The 14,123-nt window shown below is 41.5% G+C and overlaps 1 protein-coding gene across 1 annotated transcript; it reads left to right on the top strand.

Moving 5' to 3' along the window:
- Positions 1-1,091: 1,091 nt before the first annotated feature.
- MOGAT1 (monoacylglycerol O-acyltransferase 1) lies at positions 1,092-13,876 on the top strand. Its single transcript, XM_072143143.1, has 6 exons — positions 1,092-1,205; positions 5,196-5,374; positions 5,460-5,664; positions 7,338-7,512; positions 11,549-11,748; positions 12,011-13,876. Exons 1-6 carry the CDS (start codon positions 1,112-1,114, stop codon positions 12,163-12,165), a joined length of 1,008 nt encoding a protein of 335 aa, XP_071999244.1. The 5' UTR covers positions 1,092-1,111; the 3' UTR covers positions 12,166-13,876.
- Positions 13,877-14,123: the final 247 nt, after the last annotated feature.

Consider the following 14,123-nt stretch of genomic DNA (forward strand, 5'->3'; position numbering starts at 1 on the left):
ACTAACGTAGTGCCAAGTCCATGTACTTCTGTACGCATGTCTGCCTTGTCGCACCATTCATTTGTGGTATAACAGACCCTTGTTGATCCATGGGGGGGCCCTCCACTAGTCCTAAGGATAAATAAGTTGTTGTGAACCACATCAAATGATACTGTACAGGGATTTATGTCTGTACCACTGGTGGTGAAGGGCAATGAAGAGGTTAATGTCCGCTTGTCTGGTGCTCTATGGCAATAAAAGTTCTAGTGTTCGCATCCTTGGAAGATCAGGCTAGTAAAGGGGCTATGGTTGGTTATTATACCTGGTGGTCTAAGAATGTTAAAGGACACCTACCACCAGGATGAAGGATTGTAAACCAAGCACACTGACATACTGGCGTGTGCTCCCTCTGGCAGGATCCTCTCTTCTTGTAGCTTCTTAGGACCTTGTTTACAAGAAATAAAGGTTTTGAAAAATATATAAAGGAGCTCCAGGATCCATTGTCCATCATTTAGATAATTTTTAAAACCTTTATATCGTAAAAACCAGGGCATAAGAAGCTAAAAGAAGAGCATATCCTGCCAGAGGCGGCACACGCCAGTATGTCCGTGTGCTTGGTTTACAATCCTTCATCCTGGTGGTAAGATGTCCTTTAATGGAAATATTTAAGTACCTGTGGTAGAATAACCATTAGGGGAAAACTGTGTTCACATCATGTTCATGTTCCGGTGATTTACCAGGATATTGATGACCTAACTTTTTAGTATAAATCATCATAATAAGATCTGTGAGGGTCTGATAACTGGCACTAACATCACTCGGCTAATATTAGCAGCAACGGTTTGGTAAAAACACAATGGAGAAGATTTACTGAGCAAAATTAGCATTTTTGGATGCTTCTTTGACAAAGGGTGTAGTCTTGAAGGATTGTAAACCAAGCACACTGACATACTGGGGTGTGCCCCCTCTGGCAGGATCCGCTCTGGGCATAGCCTAATTTGTGACACCATTTTCATATTTTCTGTCCTATATCAAATTACTAATGTGGGTGTAATGCTATACTGGATATGAGACACTAGAGTTGAACTATACCCCTCTATGTGTATTGCAGATAAACCTTAGACCATTCAGGATGAAAGTGGAGTTTGCGCCTCTGAACATCCCATTGATCAGGCGGATTCAGACACTAGCTGTGGTACAGTGGGTTTTCTCCTTTTTACTGCTGGGTAAGAAATATCTACAGCGAAGTATTGCAATAATTGCTGCAAAAGGCTTCATGTGTCCGCTACCAATCTATGACATCCCTCAAGGCCGAATCCGCAAGAGAAAAGTTTATTTGTTTCATTAAACTCTGCTTGTGTCCGATAAATTCACCAGCACGAGAGCTGAGCAGAGGAACTGAACAGACTTGATGAGTTCAGTTTAGTTGCTCAGTGTTTGGGCCGGTCCGTCATGAGGACACATGTAGCGAGTATTACAAAATGCACCGACTCATGTGAAACCAGTCTAAAAAGTCTGAGGGGCATTCTAATGACCCATGTGGCCACTTTTCGCTTGGGGTATCATTTTCATCTGTGTAGACTTTGATATTGTTACGACACAGAAAGCTTTAAAGGACCTTTAGCATTGGATAACCTGATGGTAGATGCTGACTACTCACCTCCCTGTCCCCATCTGCTGTTATATTTTTAGTGTGATGTCACCTGCTCTCCTTCAGCAATTCTTGTGCTTTTCAGGCAGCGCGAGAATTGTAGAAAGGGTATGCACGAGAATTGTCGGTGAGCCGCTGCCATCACTGGGCCTCTGAACACTCTTAACAGAAGAGCCAAGAAGTGGTCTCCGGCTCATTTGCTTATTTTGAAAGCCTTTTTTAATACTAAATGTGGCCATTCTAAAACGTACTAAAAAAAAAAAAATTACAGCAGATGGGGAGGAGGCATGGAGGTGAGTAGTAATCATCTACCATCAGGTAATCTGATGGTAGATGTCCTTTAGAGAAAATCAACCATCAAAATCCAGCATGATAAACCAGGGACACTTACTCATAAATCCAGGCACTGTGACTGAGGAAATCTCTTTGTTATCCATGGCCTCCCTCCTTCTAATATCAACTTTTAAAATGATGCTAATTCTAGTTACCAGCGCCCCTCATTGTTACAGATTCACAGGCTGTTACAATGAGTAGGACATGTGTCACCCAACCCCCTGCTCTCTCCCTCTGCTTGTGTGATCTAGCAGCTGCAGGAAGTACCTGCTCTGCTCACTGTAACGGCCTGTGAAGCTACAGCACTGATTGGCTCTGGAAACACTCATCAAAGCCATTTGGGCTCATGAGAATAAATTTAAAAGTTGATTTTAGTACGAAGGAGGCCATGAATCACAAATATAAAAAGATTACCACAGTCACAGTGCCCCAGGTTTATCATGATGGATTTCGATGGTAGAATTTCTTTAATTTCTGGCTTAACTTTGCTTCCAAAGTTTTTATTTGTGTTTTACAATAATAAACAAACGTGTAACAACAATAATAATAAAAGACCAAAACATAATTCACTTTATTCATGGAATTATTCACTACACATTAAAATTACATTTCTAAAATCTTTGCTCAACCACAGGAGTCTTGATTGGAGGTCTTGGCAACTCTTACTACCATATTCTGGCAATTGTGGAAACTGATTTGTCTTTACGTTTGGCCAAATAAAAAAGAACTAGCTTAGGATATTACAATATTAAGTATTGCATGTCCTTCTAACCTAAATGTCAGCCTCCATGCTTCCTTGAAACAAAGTATGCAATGTCCTCTGGCAATTGCTCTTAGCACAAGACAAGGTCACTCTCCTGACTCACCTTTATCCCACATTCAAAGCTACTGTCACTTAAGTTATAATTATAGGTCACAAGTTGTCCTGTGTCTTTTTGGAATCAAACTATATCCATTTGCCATTTATTCAATTCAGGGTCGGCTCCAGGTTTCAGTAGGCCGCTGGGTGACAGAGCCTCAGTGGGCCCCTTTGTAGTGAACCCACATGGCAGCATTAAAAATTCAGAAACTAAAACAGTCTCCTGTTTCCTAAAATATTTCCTATTTTATCATACCAGACAGCCCTCATGGTTATTGTATATACAGCCCCCTTAACTCCCCATTAGTTACAGCCAATTTCATCCCAATGGATTCCCTAAAACTATTCTAATGGATACTTTAAAGGGGTATTCTCGCCTGGGCATTAACATTCAGTTTCACTAATCTTCCATTTATAAACATTTCTTCAATTGTATGTTATTAAAAAAAATGTTCCTGTGTGAAGATAATTTCTCATAAATGTAGTCATTCTGTCCCTTAGAAACAAGATGGCTTCCTCGGATACGACCACGTCACACTCTGGCAGCGGTGGCCAGACTTGCGCTATAGAGTCCTGCCTGACCACCTGGATTGAGCAATCATTGCCACAGGACGGCTGTGGGACATGTAGTAACTCCCGGACATTTCATATACAAAAACCTTTTGTTTCTTTGTGCAATCCCTCCAGCAGACGTGGCCGTATCCGAGGAAGCCATCTTGTTTCTAAGGGACAAAATGACTACATTTATGAGAAATTATCTTCACACAGGTACATTTTTTTTAATAACATCTAATTGAAGAAATGTTTATATATGGCAGATTTATCAAACTGAATGTGAATGCCCAGACGAGAATACCCCTTTAAGGAACCGGAAGAGCTTTTTCAAGCCTTGAAATAATAGAAGTTCGTGGTAATTGACAATTCCACGCCAAGCAGGGCCTGGCGCAGGTTATGGTGCAATTCCACGCCAAGCAGGGCCTGGCGCAGGTAATAGTGCAATTAATGTATCATGCGCTAGCGCGTTATAAATATCTGCAAGTTTATCAGTCTTTCCTTAATAATTTTCTTTTCTTCTGGCATTGCCGAAGAAATAACAATTTTGCAAATCTAAAATTGTTAAATAACAATTTTGCAAATCTTCGCTAATAGTAAATTTTCTATCTCCCAAAAGTGCTTCATTTATGTCATTACTTTCATGACTCCTCTACAATATATTATATGTTGCTTATGTTTAAGAGTGAGCGAAAGTTGGGGAACAAACTCCTGAGAGAATAGCAGATACACCATATAGAAGGTAAAACGGGCACACACACACACTATATACACACAATGATCCAAAATGTAATTCACATTGTAAAACCATAAGATATTGTAGGTTAGATAGAAAAATGATATTAAGATTCAGAAACAACAGAACACCTAGGAGGATCTATTTATATCTTTAGCTGCAGAAGCTTTGAATGTGGAATAAAGGTGAGGGTGCAGAGTGACCTTGTGTTGTTACAGGACAGGCTTTAAGATTGGTGAGCAGTGAATATACTTTTGTGTTTCAAAAAGCAGAGATCAGTTCACAACTTAGTAGTTTCATCAGTTATCTGCATCAGTTATTGAGAGACAAATGCAGATGTGTAGACTTCACAAACATAAAGTATAATGATTTCTACTACTGCTTTTGTCTCACAATAACGCACAAAACTAATGAAATAACTGATATGTGTACTGTGCATAATAAATGCTAAACTGTAGATGGTCTTTGTAACCAATGGTTTGTTGTGTGGGAAAATGCTAGAAATATAGCAGAGACAACAAGTGGTTAATAGCCAAGTTATTAATAACTTATTACTCTGGAGTCCTGTTAGTTTGTCAGCCGGAGAAATATGTAGTTTGATGGATTTTTAGTGCTGCGCAAAATTTTCTGCATCCGGGATTTTATGAGTTTTAAGAATCCCGAGAAACCACTGATGTCTCTGTTTATATGACATGCTCAAAGAAGAGGTGTAGAAGGGTTAATGCTTCTGATTGAAATCACTTTTGCACACAGGATAAATACTCAACACAACCAACGAAACAAATCTATAACATTTTTACCTTTCTTTTCAGGAAAAAAAAATCAGGTCATATCAACCACATTTTTAGCTTGCATTGGAGGTTCTAGTAAATGAATATTATGTCTGCCACCACTAGGGGGAGCTGGCTGCACAATAGTAGAGAATAAATGAAAACTAGTTTGTTTGCAGGATCGAATTTTATAGTTGGTAAAATCTATTTTTACATTTGGATCCATTAGGGCAAATACTTGTGTTTGTAGGGTGTACATGGCTTATGAAGCTTTGTGATGTCCTGATCTACATATTCTATCTATACTTTTTGTAGCACAATGTTGTGTCGGACTGTTCCTCTTGTTGGTTCTTGGAAGATTTTGGCTCATAGTGGCTCTCTATGTTCTCTGGTTGTACCTCGACTGGGAGACCCCACAAACTGGAGGACGCAGGTGTCAGTGGGTACGAAGCTGGACAGTCTGGAGGTACTTCAAGGATTATTTTCCAATAAAGGTAATTCTGCTCTTCATTTCAAACCATTTCTGTCAGGAAGCAATACTGCTGGTCATAATAGTCTACCTCGTAATATGACTTCCAGATTATCAAGACGGCTGACTTGGATCCCCAGCATAACTACATCCTGGGCTTCCATCCTCATGGTGTCCTCGTTGCTGGGGCCTTTGGAAACTTTTGCACCAACTACACAGAGTTTAAGGATCTTTTTCCCGGATTGACCCCTTACCTGCACATACTCCCCTTCTGGTTCCGGTGCCCCTTCTTCCGGGAGTATATTATGTGCGTTGGTGAGTTTTAAACTTTTGTTCTTCACTGATGTAGAGTTCTTGAAGATGATAATTAGGTGTCTCAAAGAAAGAAAAAAAAATGGCAATCTTTCCATTATAATTATGTACTGGAATTCAGTTCTCTGAGTTTTGTCTTTCTGAAGAGCCAATGATAATTTGTACACAGTAGCCACAAGTTTATCTAAGGTGGGAAAACTGCAGGGGATGGGAGGGTGCAGTAGCTTGAACCAATGATGAGAGAGGGAGTCTGACTCGGACTACCCCAGACTCCCAGGAGGCATTACAGATAAACTATAGTCATGGAGGAAAATAAATAGGAGACAGGTACTTATTTACATACACTTTATTAAGATCATATTCAGTATCATATTCATAGGTAGTTTGGATGGTAGCCCGGGCCCAAGCCTTCTAGGGGGCTCATGGCCACCCAATCCATCCATCATGTTTTATATTGAGAAGAGCCGTCACCTAGGAAACCCTCATAGATCTCTACCTGCTCTCAAAGCACATGTACATAAGAGCCATTTTAGGACATTTAAAGGTCCTCCAAGGATCCTGAAAGACAGTTTCCTCAAGAAGCTTGATTCTAGTACCATGTGTCTTAAGTGATTCCAGACTTGTAGGGGCTATAATATTTATACAGCCCAGCGCCTATGGCAGTCTTAATCCCCCCTGATTATATTCAACTTAAACTTAAAAAAGGGGCTATTTTTATCCATTTACATATAGCACCATACATTTCTTAGAAGGGTAACCGGATCTAAACCTGCCATCCACTAAATTTGTGACAATATCTGGTAGTAAAGGGGAGACATACATCTCTTAATTTAGTGTAAAGAATATGTGGGTAATGACATCAGCCAGGGGTGGATTAAGACTGCCATGGGTCCTGGGCTGTATGAATATACTGTAGCCCCTACAAATCTGATATTCTCTTCCTACATTTGGAACCAGAATCCAAATTCTTGGGGAATAGAGGATGTTCCCTTCTGTCTGCATTCAATCTGTGGTTTCAGAACCTACAAAGGCCCCGAAATGACACTTGTGTACATGTGTATTGAGAGCGGGATCAGATCTATAAGGATTTCATGGGTGAAAGCCCTTAGTGGTGTAAAACCTCCTATATTATAAAACCCTGCTGACATTAGCACATGTTCCTGTTTTGTGGCATTTATTATCACTATGGATTTGTGATACTGGGCATGCGTTTACATGGGATCAGTCTTGTTGTTTCAGTTTTTATCCAGTTAATTCTTTCTGTGGCACTTGCCCTGTTTTTATGACACATAAGGTGGCACGATAGGCTTTACACTTCGCTTTGGGAAAAATGATTAATCTATGTTTGCATAGTGGAGGCAGCATTGCATGTGGATAAGGTTAGTAACACGTAATCTTTATTGGCCTGTGAACCACAGACTGTGCACTGGCCGGGACTCGGAGCATTATAGCGGTACCGCTCTAATGTACAGTACTCATGATTATAGTTCTGGGGTTGGTGATCTGAGGGGAGGAAGGGACCTGCTGCATCATATATCACTATGATATTCAGAGTCCGCTCTTGTCACAGTGTTTGATTTGTGATACCCAGCCAGCATGGAGTATGTAATTCACAGATCGGTCATTGTCACATGTTTTGTAATGTTGTACAATCAGGGCTGTCATTCTGCTTACAGGTCTGGTGTCTGCATCCAAGAAAAGTGTGACCCATGTACTAAGCAGAGAGGGGGGAGGAAATGCTGCCATCATAGTAATTGGAGGCGCAGAAGAGTCATTGGATGCACACCCCGGAAATCTGACCCTGCATATCCTAAAGAGGAAAGGATTTATCAAGGTGGCATTGAAAAGAGGGTATGTTATACCTTCAGTAATCAGTGGTGCATTACTAACAGGGTTGTTCTGTTTCAGCAAAAAAATATAATTTGTATAATGAATAATCAATTCCTCACTGTTCTATAGATATCTACTTAATGTCATTATATTGGACACTTCATTAATTACTTTCAATGGATAAAGAGCTGTCCATGGTCCTGTGATGTCACACAGGTCCACAGCTCGTTATATCCCTGGTCATGTGATATCACACAGCTCTTATTACTCTGTGATATAACGAGCTGTGCACCTGTGTGACATCACATGACCAGGGACAGATCTTTATCCACTGAAAGTAAACGATGAAACGTCCTATATAATGACAGCAAGCAGAGATCTAGGTTTATCATAAGTCTCTTAGAGCAGATCTATTCTAGTTGCCCATGGCAAGCAATCAGAGCAAAGCTTTCATTTTCCCACAGCTGTTTATAAAATTAAATCTAAGCTCTGATTGGTTTCCATGGGTGGATGGTAGTGCAACATCCCCCACCGGTTGCGGCTTAGGTACGCTAGTGTCACGTTGGACCGGTATCATATATGGCAGTGATGGCGAACCTTTTAGAGACCGAGTGCCCAAGCTGCAACCAAAATCCACTTTTTTACCGTGAAGTGCGAACATGGCATTTTAAGCAGTAATTTATTGCTACCTGTTCTTTCACATTTTTCAATCGTATCAGCCCCTGAGGCCACCAATACAGTTGATAGAAGAAGGGCAAATTCAGACTCTCATTGTAGCTTCTCTCCAGAGTCTCTCTGTAGAGGAAGAATGGTTTTGTCCAGCAGGAGGACCTCAAAAAGATACTGCAGCCCTGTCCACACCTTCTTACTTTTCCCGCAGTTCCAAACAGCCAATAAAGTGTCGCTTTAGTGAGCAGCATCTCTTTAGTTGCCTGGGACTGCAGGAAGATTTGGTGGATTTGTTCCTGGTGAACTCTGTCCTGTGGGTGCCCACAGAAATGGCTCTGAGTGCCACCTCTGGCACCCGTGGTATGGGGACCAAGGGTTGTCCTATGGTGGTGTATGCAAGAAATTATGGAGGGAGAGGCTGATGCACTGGTTTCTCCCTGGGGCAACCCCTCAATGTCTGTGATATATGTCCCTGGGTAATGGATGGGGAGCCCGTGATGGTGGTACAGTCGAATCTAGGGCTCAGACAGAGGCAACGTTGTGCAAAACAACTTGCGGTTCATTATTGGATCAACTGCAGGCAACGAGGCAAACGATCTTGGAACAGATTCCGGATTACTGGAGATTCCGGGTTACTGGAGTGGTCATGGAGAGTGTCCACAGGAATGGTTCACCAGCCTGGTAGTAGATGCAGGCTGGGATGGAGCTGTGTCCAGGTGTGGATGCTGCAGCTCTTGTGCTGGGTTTAGCTGAGTGTCGGTGCTGATGGTGTATAGACACTATCCCTCTCTTCACTCTGAGACTGGATGTGCTCTCAGTTAAGAGCTTGTGCTCTAAGTTCCTTCTGGAACTGACTGACCTAAGAGACCTAGCCCCTCCCTGTTGAAGGTTTTTTTTTTAACCTGGTCAGGTGATGACTTGCCCTACAATCACACATTGTACATTGTGGAATACAATTGGATGATAACTGCCACCCTCTTAATCATTGCCTGTACAAGCAGGATCTACAGCTGCTAAGTACCTAACAGCCCAGTGCTAGAACCTTCTAGAGCAGTGATGGCGTACCTTTTAGAGGCCGAGTGCCCAAAATGCAACCCAAACCCTTCTGACTTGAAGTGAAGTGCCAACACAAAAATGTAACTAGAATAACAAGGTTTTAATTGAGAAAACGAGCCATAGAGAGACCCCCCCCCATATACGTAATATAGTATAAAATGCATACAGAATGCCGCCATGTAGTATAAAATGCATACAGAATGCCGCCAAGTAGTATAAAATGCATACAGAATGCCGCCAAGTAGTATAAAATGCATACAGCTTATCGCCATGTAGTATAAAATGCATACAGAATGCCGCCAAGTAGTATAAAATGCATACAGCTTATCGCCATGTAGTATAAAATACATACAGAATATATATATATGTATATATGTATACACATATAAACACCCACATATGCACATTACATATGCACATTACATACATATACAAATTACATACACATACACATTACATACATATACACATTACATATACACATTACATATACACATTACATACATATACATATACACATTCATATACACATCACATACATATACACATTACATACATATACACAGATAAACTTACTTTATTTTCTTTTATTCAGGAAGGTTCTCCAGGAATGCATGCAGGTTACGCTGTATGCATTCTCCACTCCCACCTGGAGCGGAGGAGAGGGGGGCCACGGAGCGGAGGAGAGGGGGGCCACGGAGCGGAGGAGAGGGGGGCCACGGAGCGGAGGAGAGGGGGGCCACGGAGCGGAGGAGAGGGGGGCCACGGAGCGGAGGAGAGGGGGGCCACGGAGCGGAGGAGAGGGGGGCCACGGAGCGGAGGAGAGGGGGGCCACGGAGCGGAGGAGAGGGGGGCCACGGAGCGGAGGAGAGGGGGGCCACGGAGCGGAGGAGAGGGGGGCCACGGAGCGGTAGAGAGGGGGGCTATGGACAGAGGGAGCAAAGCAGTGTGGAGCGGACCGGGACAGAGTAGAGCGGACAGGGAGGGAGCAGAGCGGAGCGGCCCGGGATAATTAATGCGCATGCACGGTTTCTATGGGAGCGACTGAAACTTTCAGCGCTTCCCAAGTTACCGCGCATGCGCAAAAACTCTGCGGTTCTGTCTATGGAGCGGCGCGTAGTTCCGCCGCTCGCATAGACCAAATTTTTGCGGGCAGAGGCTTACTGGCGACGGTACGCGTGCCAACAGAAACAGCTTTGCGTGCCGTCTGTGGCACGCGTGCCATAGGTTCGCCATCGCTGTTCTAGAGGGTTCATGACTCCCTCAGATAGCTCCTAACAAGGAGAGGCCACTGTTTGTAACTGTCCCTTGCCTATTGCATTGGCATGGGTGTTGCAGTAGATTACACGTGGCCATGTACCGCTTTCATGACCAAGAGTCAATGGTGCCTGAATGTCCAGGTCGTTCAGTTCTGTTCTGCTCTAATATTTGGAACAGCTTTATATATAATAACAATTTATACTTTTTGTTGTTTTTTTTGGTGATGTGTGAGACTTTAAGGATAGTTTTATTAATGACCTGTTTCTCTTTATAAAATTGGCAGACAAGTAACAAAAGATGTGAAAAACATTTTTTTCCCATATATTTTGCTATTAAAAGTGAATAAATATTTAACAAAATATGTTTAAAAATATGTACGACATCAATCTGCCATCCTTTCCCACGTCCAACTAAGGATGGAGATGGTGCATTTGCTTCTGCAAAATCTCAGTTCTGTCTCCCTGCTGCTACTTCCCCATTCTGCTTTCAACTGACTGAAGGAGGGGTCCACTTCAAATGGTGGGATCTTCTGTACAATGGCACCAAGATCCCTTTTCTTGGGTTATATTAAAGAGGAGACTCTGCATGTCACAAGACCAGAGATTTTTACTGCAACTTTAACAGTGGGTGTCTCCTGTTTTGTGGCACCTAGAAACATAAAGGGGAGATGCTTCTGTTATGATGTCGATCATGGTATGTGCAGTTACAACACTAGTCATGAAAGGATTAAAGTGATTTCCAGGCACCAAAATATGCAAAACTGCTGGTACTCTTATTTTAAATTTTTTTTTTTTGTACCCTTCCTCTAAATCCCAGTTCCCTCTTTACTACTGTAAAATGACCACCAGTTTTAATAATGAGGGACTGTTTCTGTAATCATGTTGTACATACACCAGTATCGGTTTATTTCTCGCCTCCACAGTCTATGCAGAGTGGGAACATATAAGAAGTTATTGTAGTCATTCTTTGAGATATTCTCCAACATAATCTCTATTAAAAAATAATATACATAAGATGTAATAACTAGTTGTCCTCCATGTACATGAGATAACCTGTCTGCTTTCCTTTCCAGTGCTCATTTAGTACCAGTGTTCTCCTTTGGAGAGAATGAACTCTTCTTCCAGGTTCCTAATCCAAAAGGTTCCCTGCTGCGTAGCATCCAAGAGAGGCTGCAGAAAGTGATGGGCTTTGCTCTACCCCTCTTCCATGCACGTGGTATCTTCCAGTATAGCTTTGGACTATTGCCTTTCAGAAAGCCCATTCACACAGTGGGTAGGTGTTCCAAAAAGTTGTGTAATAAGAAAAAAAAAAAAGATTAATTTCATAAACCTGATATATACTGAGATAATTTGTTCAATCACTTGATACTATTGAAAAGATCTACTGAATATATACATATTATAATATAATTCCCAGTGGTAAAGCCTGTCTAACCCCGCAGTCATACCTGATATAGGTAGAATGCCCCTTCAACATTAATATTTCACAATTGATTTCTATTTGTGTTAATATAAATTTTCTGTGCCTTGAACAGTGGGGAAACCCATCCCAGTGGTGCAGACATCCAATCCTACACAGGAAGAAATTGAAGAGTTACATCAAAAGTACCTAAAGGCTCTTCAGGAACTTTTTGAGGACAACAAGGAAAAGTATGGCATCCCAGAGCATAAAAGTCTCATCTTCATATGACCCCCATAGAGACGGCTTTACTGGTGGGGCGGTAACCACTAGCCTATAGGATCATATATACAGATCAGCAGGACTGTAATCCTCCGGTGCTCAACCACCTCAGCACTGCTACATCTCCTTTATTGAAGTGCACTCCATTGTGTATGAAGATCTATAACCTGAACTCTTTTCCAGGTTCCTGACCCAAAAGGGTCTGTGCTCAAAGAACTGGAACCTGATAATGCTATAGATGAGCCTCAAGGTACAATATTTTACCAGTAGATTTGCCAATTATTTTGCCTGCGATTTCCTTCATTCTGGAAAAATGTATAACATGATGTACTGGAGTAATGACAAATATCTGTAGAGATAAGGAAATCCTAGAGAACACTCCGTAGCACTGGTTGGTACAATAAAGTTTGTAAAACATGGGTAATATACATACTGTATATACACAGATCTATGCAAATCCAAGGTTGCATTTTCGCTGACACATCCTGTACTTCACATTTCACATCTCAGATTTGCACTTGTAGACACTGCAGTTTTCTCAATCCACTTGTATTGGATGTTAAAGGGCTACTTTATGTATATTGGATTGAGCAGTAAAGTCTACCATGAGGAGGAAGAACTGTATGCAAATGAGCCGGAGGGGCTCCGGACTCCATTAACACCTTTGGAGCCTGGAGCCCGTCAGGCTTTCATCCTGGTGGTAGATGCCCTTTATGCCTATGTTAATGTGGCAATTTTTAATTTCCTCCTTTCATCACCTAAACCAACTTATATGCACTTCACTTATTCTGGCACAGTGGCATCTTTTCTCTAGCCCCCACCATACCTGAGCAATTGCTGTTCCTTTTGACTCCAAATATAAAAATTAGGCCATGTACTGTCAGATGGGCGGAGTCAGAATGTCTGCCTCAGCCAGTGACCGCCCATGTGGATTTGTTTCATAGGAAGTTGCTAAAAAAAAAAAGTTAAAGTTTCAACATATTTCTGTTTAGTGTGATCTCTGTAGAATCCACTAGGAGGCACAATTCACAAAAGTTACAATGTCACGTCACTTGGGTTTTGGACACTTGGTATAAAGTTATATAGATGGTTAATGCTGTATGAGCACTTGTGTCCTCTGTAATGATAAAGGAATGCTTTTTTTGGAAAATGCTTGAAATCCCTATGGAGAATATCACTCGCCACATGCTGATCTGTAATTGGACACCTCCGGTACCTACTCTATAAGATCCGAATGATGTGATCCTACTGGCTACAATGTGACCTTTTACTGTATTTGTACAAATTTATTCTATTTTTGTATTTAGGAGTAAGAGTTCTGGCAGATATTGTGACATTATCCTTCTATTGTGTATAGTAAGTTCTATTGTTATAGCATTATTATATAATAAATGCCTTTTTGAAAGACCTGGGATTCTCATTTGATGCCTTTCTCTAAAGTAATGTTAGTATCCTGGATATACAGATATGTGGACGTCTTGCGTAGGAAACTTTGTGGGTTCCCTAAATCTGCAGTTTATAATAGTGGATGGACCTGCAAGGTCTTCAGTTACAAATTAGGAGTCTCAACATTTTGATGTAAAACTGTAAAGTATTTGCTTTATTTGACGTGGTAAGAAATCTGCCGGTATAAGGCGGTCGGTAACTATTAAGTGTTCACAAGAGAGACCACTATGAGTGCCAGCACTTGGTACATTTTCATAATAAATTCTCGAGGCTCGTCTTGTCTAATTGTATTTTATATCAATGTTCTAACAAAGTTCAGGATGACCTGGATGTGCTGCACCCTGCAATTAGACTGTTCTAGATAGCTGCACCAGGCAATCTGTTTATAGGACAACAATGTAACATGGTGGTAATGCTCGTTGAAGCTGCTCCTTGTTATTTTATACAGTATATGACATAATGGGACATTTTATCGGTACCATGTGCAGGGCTGGATTATAGGGGGGGGCGCCAGCACTTTT

Source organism: Engystomops pustulosus, chromosome 3, assembly GCF_040894005.1.
Source record: "Engystomops pustulosus chromosome 3, aEngPut4.maternal, whole genome shotgun sequence".
Lineage (NCBI taxonomy): Eukaryota > Metazoa > Chordata > Amphibia > Anura > Leptodactylidae > Engystomops > Engystomops pustulosus.